Here is an 8,985-nt window from a genome sequence, read left to right on the forward strand (position 1 = left end):
CTTGCTTAAAATAAAAAGGACAAGGGGGGGAAATTAATGGCTAACTATGATAAACAGGATTATTTTAATAAAACTGTTGCATGTTGTTGTATGTCCTGGCTAACTGTCTTTGTTCACTTTGACTGGTGAAAGTATGTCAGTGGGTTACATTGACTCCAGTGGAGAGGAGGAGGAGCCCATGAACTGGGTCACATGGTTGCACACTGATCGCTACTGGAAACAGTCAGTGCGAAAAAAAGAGACAGTCCTCCCTATCACTGGCGCTGCGACCCGATCGCGTTATCTTTGAATGGAGCACGGTGTATTTGTAGGTGTATCACAGCCACGGTAGTGAAAACAAGCGAACGCCATTAGGACAGAAAACTGCTTCCTTTCGTTGTCGTTTAAAACCGCTCCCTGAAAACTTGTTGGTTTTATGAGAGATTTTTTTTTCTTTTTTCTCTGGTGACATCGTATCTTAGCTCGTCTGACACACAACGACTGCAGCTTTTCTTTTTTCGTACGGTCTTAAACAAGTTTGACTTTAACGTGACGTTCCGTTTAAATGTTGTAGCTTCTCAGCCCAGTTTCTCGACCGGAGTCATTCAGCGACTTTTCGGTTGCTGTACACTCAAAACAGAAAAACGGCTTCTGCACCAAGGTAGCATAGGAGGAGGAAAACCCCCAAAACTCTACGGACATGGAGTCGACCAAAGCTGGTAAGTGTGTGTGTTTTTTTGTTTTTTGTTTTTTTAAACATCGTGAGAATGGAAAAAAATGGCTCCAGTTTGTTCGAATGAGATTGTGACCACATCTCGCGTTGAGGTTTGTGAAATTAGCTTTAGTCAAACTACAGAGACCAACACATCAGGAGAACGTCCATGTTTGATTATGTTAACGATTTTCATTTTATTTTTTTAACGCGTCCGAGGGTCGCGGTTTGTGCTGGCGTGTTAAAATTAAACTGGGTTAGGAGTGCCAGTGCGCTGTTATTACCCAAGCAGTTGGCGTTCCAGCGGCATTGCAGTCGTCTTTCCTCACATGGACCCGTCAGCCTAGCCATGTGCACCTGTGTTTACGCTCCTCGTGCGTCGTCGCTCATTGGCCAAGCGGGGCCATGACGTTGGTGTTGCATAATTTCCCCCGGCAAGCTGGTGTGGGGTCCAGCCACGAATACACGTGAGGCAGCTCGCGGTGACCCAGTTTTCCCGGGAAAAGAACGTGCTTGGCTCCACGTGGGGGCGTGTTTTAAAGAAGTAGAAGAATTACGCCTAAAGTTCTAGTGCATTGAAAGCGATTGGAACACAGAATGTTTTTTGAATATCATGCAGTATCATTTGCTGGGTTTTGTTGAACTTGTATTTAGCATGTGTGAACGTTGGAGATCTAGTTTATTCACTGAAATAATAAAATAGTTGCTTCAGGAGGGCTTCAACTAGGTCAGAGCTGATGGCTAAAATTTGTTGATATGCCTTATTTTCTGTGAAAAATTACCATGGGTTCCAGAGACTAATATGTTAAGTCCTTTGATACATCAGGAGCTTGTAGTAGTGTACATGTTAGGAAAACAAAATAATAAAATATAAGTGCAGTGTCTGGCTAGATGTGAAGAGCATATATTTTATCAGTACCTGGGCTGTCAGATTGAAGGAAATCAATCTTTGCATCTAATTTGTGCCCAGGTTCATCTGTTGTGCTGTCTGTATGTGAATGGCTGCAGGGACAGGCCAGACTACCTACTACACACCCTTGTGAAGCTGACATTATGTAATGCTTGTTACCTAATCACTGAGAATGGCAGGAGAAGACATCAGGTCAGCCTGTTGGGTGTGTGTGTGTGTGTGTGTGTGTGTGGGGGGGGGGGGGGGGGGGGGCTGAGCAGCAACAGTCTGTCTGCTCGGCTCCTACTGGCTGAGGGACTGCTGTCGTATAATGAGCTGCCCTCTTTATGTCAAGCTTGCCTGCAGTTAAAGTTACATTTAATTTCAAGGAAAGGAAAAGAGTGGGCATGAGCATGACTGAACTGTCAAAGGATGAAGTTGTCTAAGCGCTGAGCATTTAGTGGAAATAAATAGGGTGGTGTGCTTTTATCTTTCTTCTTTTACTAAAACACCCAAAAATACAGCATCTAGTTAGCATGTCTCCACTTTATGACTTACGCAACCTATTTGGAGCCATCAGCCTCAAATAAAATGATTTCAGCTGAAATGTGTTCTTTTGCTTTTAAATGGCTAAATCCTCTGAAATAGCTGGGTGTCATAGTTTTTAGTGGAGGGAAATTGTGCATTTATGTGCAACTATTTTCAGGCAATGCTGAAACCACATTTGATCCTCCAGTGAGTATTTGACAATAGTATAGCAATACAACACAGAATATGATACATCCAGCTGTGGAAGTGTAGAATATCATGTCTTTATGCAAAACAGTAAACTGAAATTATATCCATTATGATATAAATGCAGTGCAATCTTTTTCAGAACTAAGCGTGTTGCTGCAATCCCCATCATCATGGGCTGTTTTGTTGTTTTTTTTTAATCCATTTTATGCCAGGAGGTGTAATAGCCTATATCAGCTCCTCCAGCTCTGCCTCCAGCCCAGAGTCTTGCCACAGCGACTCCTCCAATGGTAGCTACCAGTCATCCTCCCCACCTCACGGCTCCTCGCCCAGCCACCGCCAGCCGGGCCAGACGGCTGAACCAGCACTCCTTTCTGGTGGCCAAAACCTCCTAGGGACTCAGAAGACTGGCCGCTCCTCTTCCTCTGCAAAGTGCGGCATTACAAGTAAGAAGGACACTATTTTTTTCTTTTTTTCTTTTTCTTTTTTTTTTTTTTTGTTATGTGTTTTTAATTGGAAATTGTATCAGACCTTGGTGTTGACTCAAAAATTATTGATTTGAACCAGTTGGCTCTTGTGAGGATGCTAATTTTAGGAATTTTCCGGTAAAGACTGGTGCAGCATCATCTGGAAAAGGTCACAAAGGAAAAATACTGTACTGGAAAAAACTAAATTGCGAACTCGAAATTACTGAAAAAAGACTTCCATATAATTTAGAGAGTTTTTCCTACCCACTGTTGCCAACTGCTTTCTCATTGTGGCAACTGTTGTGTTTCTTTCTATAATATTTTTAAGTATTGTACTTTCCCTGCTAAAGACCTTGAGATAATGTATGTTATGGTATGGCATTATACAAATTAATTTAAAGTGAATTCAAATGGTCCATTATTTAAGCAAACCAAGAGTCTGTTGCTGCCGGAGTTTATTTCAGTGTGCAATAAAAATTTATCCTGAATGCATAAACTGAACTGTTAACCCGACGTCATGACTCACTGAGCCCCTTCCTGTATTGTCATGTTAGTAGCCAAAGCCTTCAAATCACCTTTGTATTGTTGCTTTCTCATTTGAAATTGAAGTCAGTTGTTATTTGTATCTTGCCAGTTCCATAGATTTTCTGTAAATCTGGATGTGGACTCCTGTGGCTCATAGGTGAGGCCAATGCTGAAGAGCCTTAAACCTGCATTCTATCTAATGACCGTCAGGGGGCAACTGCACTGATTGGGGGAGGGGGGTCAGATTGTATTAACATGTCCCAACTTGGTTTTGTAGGTTAATTAACATGAATTTATATTTAATATGAACAAATTTTCTTAAGTCATTCTCAACAGCAGTGCACTTGTGGTAGCACATGTTTAGTTGATGATGCTAACTATGAGAACGTGTTTCTGCATCAATCAGAAATCAACGGCCTGGTGCTGCTGTGTAAGGTCTGTGGTGACGTGGCCTCTGGTTTCCACTATGGTGTTCACGCTTGTGAGGGCTGCAAGGTAAGGACAGCTTTATGAACCATCAGATACACACACACACGACGCACACGAACACACACACACACAACAAACATGCTGCAGATACTCAATCAGAATGATTGTCACTGCGACACCAAAATGTAACTTTGGACTGGAGTTGAAGTGGGTCACTGCAGGCACAGCCATCTGCATGGCTACAGCCAGAGACTCTGAAACTAGTATACTTTCCCCATATTTATATCAGTGGCCCCTCACGCTTCATGTTGCTGTGTGGCCTAGTTAACTGTGGGGATCAGTGTACAGTGATAAACACACCGCAGCAGGCATCACACAGACATAATTTAGCCTCATATGTTGATTAGCAAATATTATTCAGATTTGCCAGTACCCAAAAATTGTAAGAGCACAAATATTTCAGCCGATACTGGACATAAAAAATTAGCACAATTGAAAGATGAGGAATAGGCTAATTGTCATCTCCCTTCTGTCTCTATAATGTCTTTGTTCACACTACACGGTTATTCTCTGAACACACAGGGCTTCTTCAGGAGGAGCATCCAACAGAACATCCAGTACAAGAAGTGCCTTAAAAACGAGAGCTGCCCCATCATGAGGATCAACAGGAACCGCTGCCAGCAGTGCCGCTTCAAGAAATGCCTGATGGTTGGGATGTCCAGAGATTGTAAGTATCTGCTATAATTGATTTTCTCTATACAGGAATTCTGTTATATGGTCTTTTAGAAAATGCCTTTTTTTTTTTTCCTAATCTGACCCAAATATGCTAACACTGTGTGTGATGTTGGAAAGCAAGACAGCATTTCAGAGTCAGAGGCATGAGGTCTTAACAGAGGAGAACGCTGGCATTTTCTCCCACCAAGCTGGCTCTCCCCATTACACAGACGTCAATCTGGATCTGTGACTTAGATAGTGACTTGGATAGTGACTTAGTGTTGCAGTCACTTAGATGATTTGTGATTTCAAATAGGTATTTTTGGCATTTTATCACGACTGTTGCAATATAGGATTATTTCATAAAATGTTTGTTTTATGCTCAATTTGTCAGGTTTAATGGATAGTGTACTGATTGATAATTTTTTTATGTTGTGTTTATTTAATGTGGAACTCTGACTAGTTTTGAGAGTAATGGAGAGAAGTAACAGCAGAGATGGTCAGTGTATGAATTCACAAGCACAGATTCACAGATACACACTCAAGTGACTCCAAATCTCCAAGATGAGAAAAGCAGGGTATCATATCACAATGATATAATTCAAAAGTATTTCCAAAGACTGAATTCCACTGAATCCCCAGATCTCATTGGGTGAGGGTGGGGTACACCCTGGACAGGTTGCCAGCCCATCGCAGGACCAACACAAAGAGACAGACAGTTACAAACAAACACTCACACTCAGAACTATGGACAGTTTAGAGTTGCCAGTTAACCTAAACAAACATATCTTTGGACAGTGGAAGGAAACCCACACAAGAACATGCAAACCTCGCACAGAAAGGCCCCAGGCCCGGGAAACCCTCTGCGACCTTCTTGCTGTGGGACTAACCACTATGCCGCTTTGCTGCCTCCCTTGTTGTGTACATGATACTTTTTGTATCACAAACTAACCTAAGTGTGACAGGGTCAGTAAATTAATGGGTGGGATTTCTGACTGCGGAATTGGTCTCACTTCATTATCTGTGACTGTGTACTGCATCACTGTACGATTATATGAGTGAATCCTCTCTCCACTTTTCAGCTGTGCGATTTGGCCGAATCCCTAAGAGGGAGAAACAGCGCATGCTGTTGGAGATGCAGAGTGCTATGAACAACATGATGAACAACAGCCAGCTGCACAGCCAGCTGCACAGCAGCCAGACGCTGCCTATTGCCAAACCACTGCCAGGCAGCGCCACAGAACCTACCTCTGAGGATGTCGGCTCCGCCCCCTCCTGCTCTCCCTCCTCTTCACCGTGCTCCAGCCAATCAGACTCCAGCTCAGATCCTGAGCCCACTGTGACAATGGACACCAGCCCCAGCTCGGCCTCACCAAGTGCATCTGACAGTGGTGAAGAGGAGGTAATTGGCTCTGTGACCAGGGCCCACCAGGAGACCTTCATGTACAACCAGGAGCAGAGCAGCCTAACAAGTGAGGCCCCAGCCACCACCAATGGGCCTCTGAAAAGTGGCGCTGACCAAAACACCACTAACTATTGGAAAGAAGAGCAGCAGGATGCCTGGAACCACCACAACAACATGGTCACCATGGCAGCACAAGACCCCCCCTCCAGCATGGGCCCTCAGGGTCCTGAGGAGAACACCACTAACCACTGCCCTTTCAGACTGTCCAGGGGCACTGAAAATCACTGTCCAGGATTCACAACGGACACTTTCAGAGCTGCAGCCACAGAGGACCCCACCAACGGAGTGTACTTTGGGCACCAATGGAGAGAAGGCAAAAGGATGCACCTGGTGAGAGAATAAAAGTCAACTTTAAGAATTTAAATGCTTTAAAATAAAGATCTAAAGTAACAATAAAGTAACAATCTGACTGGCTGACTAACCCGTTGTTACGGGAGTTCCAGAGTGAAGACTGAGAGAGGAGAAGTAAAACGACACTGAGATAGTTTTCAGTTACTAAACAAGATCAGTCTAAGATAAAACACTAGAGAAGGGTAAAATGTGGGACCCTTAACACCCAGTTATGTTCATTAAAATGAAGTTAGCGCTGTAGCTCAGGAAGTATTTCCCCAGAAAACATAATAGTAGCTTTTCATTAATTTTTGATGAATGCATTATGCATTTTTAAAAAAGCTTTAAATGCTTTAAGACACCATTACAGCTCAGCAGTCTCTCAAAGAAAAATATATTTCTAGATCGTGGGTCATAAATACTTAATCTGCATTTCTTTTTCTTTTTTCTTTCCCTCCTATGTTTGGCCACTGTTTTTGGGAATCGGTCTGGGTTTTTTCATTCAGAAACAGAATATACTTGCAGTTGAGTGTAATAATGGAAACACGTCTGCTCAACCCTCCAACATTCACAAGCTGGTCTCTAGCTTAATCTTTCTGCCGTTCAGTGCTGATTGCTCAGTGAATAGAGGCATTATCAGGGCTCTGTCATCTCTGGCTGTAAAAGGGTTGATGAGCCACCAAAACAATAAACCAAAAAAGATTCTGAAGCTCTCTAAAACAGAGTAGGATCGCACATGTAGACAATTTTAGCTACAGGTGATAAAACACGTGTCATTTAATCCATTATTTATATAAAAATTGCAGCAAATTATGCCACTTTATAATAAGCAATGATTTCAGATATTATCAGTTGAAAGCTATCATCCTTGTCCTAAATTCACTATAATGTACCTAGCCCTGAGTTTTGTTTTTTTTTTTTGGCTTCTAAGCTGACAGTATAAAGTCCTCTGTCCCATCCTCAGGTTTGTCCAATGAACACTTCTCCTCATGTGGACCTTCAGAAATCTGGTCATGAGGTGTGGGAGGAGTTCTCGCACAGCTTCACCCCCGCTGTCAGGGAGGTGGTGGAGTTTGCCAAGAAGATCCCAGGCTTCCGAGATCTGTCCCAGCACGACCAAGTCAGCCTGCTGAAGGCTGGCACCTTTGAGGTAAGCTGCGATTGTCCTGGCCAAGTGCCATGCAGGTTTCTCAGTTTCGATAATAAGGCTCAGAATTAAAGAGCAGGGGATGTGCACAGTCTGATAGAGCTGTGTTTGTGCTCCGTAGGTGCTGGTGGTTCGTTTTGCTTCTCTCTTTGATGTTAAGGACCGCACTGTGACCTTTCTGGGGGGGAAGAAGTACAGTGTGGATGCTCTGAGGGCCATGGGAGCCAGTGACCTCCTGAATTCAATGTTTGATTTCAGCGAGAAACTCATCAACTTGGGCCTCAGTGAGGAAGAGATGAGCCTCTTCACTGCTGTGGTTTTAGTCTCAGCAGGTGGGTTTAACTATCTTTGTTGTTGGTCCATGGAGTTAAAAATCCCACATTTGCAATGTTTTATTATAAGATTTAATCGGCTTTGACCGAGCATTTGTTTGTTTTGTTGTTTTTTTTTTTTTTATTATTTCATTCTTCTCCAAATACCACATTCTCACCACAAGTCTTACGCTAATCTTTGAAAACCATTCTTCCAGATCGTTCTGGAATTGAGAACGTGAACTCGGTGGAGGCCCTGCAGGAAACACTGATCCGTGCGCTGCGAAGCCTCATCACCAAAAACCACCCAAATGAGTCAGCCATCTTTACCAAGCTGCTGCTCAAACTGCCTGACCTGCGCTCGCTCAACAATATGCACTCTGAGCAGCTTCTGGCTTTCAAGGTCCATTCCTGAAGTTTCCTCAAGTACTTGACTCCATTACACAAATTGGAAAGGCCTGTGACTGAAACCCTGGGGCTACCAGCCCAAGACCACACCTCCTACCCAACCACACCTCCATGATTCTCCCTTAGGCCTTTTGGTTCTGTTGGTTCTGTCTATAATATAAATTGAACTAAAGCTCAAACCTGACATTTAAAGAGGGAGGATGACCACAAAATGTTATTGTACTGTACTGTAGGGTGTAACTGCCTGTGTGATGGTAATGCATACATACAGACACATTGATTGATGTACATGTTTCCTGTGTTTGTGTGTAGCATACTGTACGTTTGCAAGTGTACAAACGTTAGAAGCACTTTTCTGTATAGTGTAGCCTGGTATTTTTGCATTCATAGTGCAATATGTGACTGCTTTTTTTGATTTGACCTGTATTGTGAGGAGTCAAGTAACGTGTACATTATTCAGTGACACACTGATTTGGATAGGTGCTGCCATTATTATAGAGGTGGGGTAGTTATAAACCTAGGAAAAAAACAAAAAAACCTGACACTGAACAATTGAGGTAAAGTCCTCTTTCAGCTAATGACAATGAGAGGGATGTTGATATGAAGCTGCTGAAGGTCTCAGCTTTCCAGTTGTACGACCAGAGAAATCAAAGAATGTTTAATTTGACAGATTTTTGGGAAGCAAAAGAAGATGGTATTTTACCTTAAACCTTTTTCATGTAGTTCATAGTTAGACTAAGCTGTGTTTGTCAGTTGCAGGTTATTTTTCTGAACTACTTGGGCATTTTGACAAATCAAATTTATCAGTGTCACTGTCACTTTGCAACACAGTTTCTAGACATGGATCAGTAAAAATAGAAAAACACTGAATCAA

The 8,985-nt window shown here is 42.8% G+C and overlaps 1 protein-coding gene across 1 annotated transcript; it reads left to right on the top strand.

The window, feature by feature from the left end:
* Positions 1–222: 222 nt before the first annotated feature.
* On the top strand, positions 223–8,632 carry nr1d2b (nuclear receptor subfamily 1, group D, member 2b). Its single transcript, XM_029513725.1, has 8 exons — positions 223–698; positions 2,531–2,761; positions 3,714–3,802; positions 4,319–4,463; positions 5,533–6,245; positions 7,210–7,395; positions 7,514–7,724; positions 7,922–8,632. The coding sequence occupies exons 1-8, from the start codon at positions 680–682 to the stop codon at positions 8,116–8,118; spliced, it is 1,791 nt and encodes a 596-aa protein (XP_029369585.1). The 5' UTR covers positions 223–679; the 3' UTR covers positions 8,119–8,632.
* The last annotated feature ends 353 nt before the right edge of the window (positions 8,633–8,985 follow it).

This window comes from Echeneis naucrates, chromosome 11 (genome assembly GCF_900963305.1).
Source record: "Echeneis naucrates chromosome 11, fEcheNa1.1, whole genome shotgun sequence".
Taxonomy (NCBI): Eukaryota; Metazoa; Chordata; class Actinopteri; order Carangiformes; family Echeneidae; genus Echeneis; species Echeneis naucrates.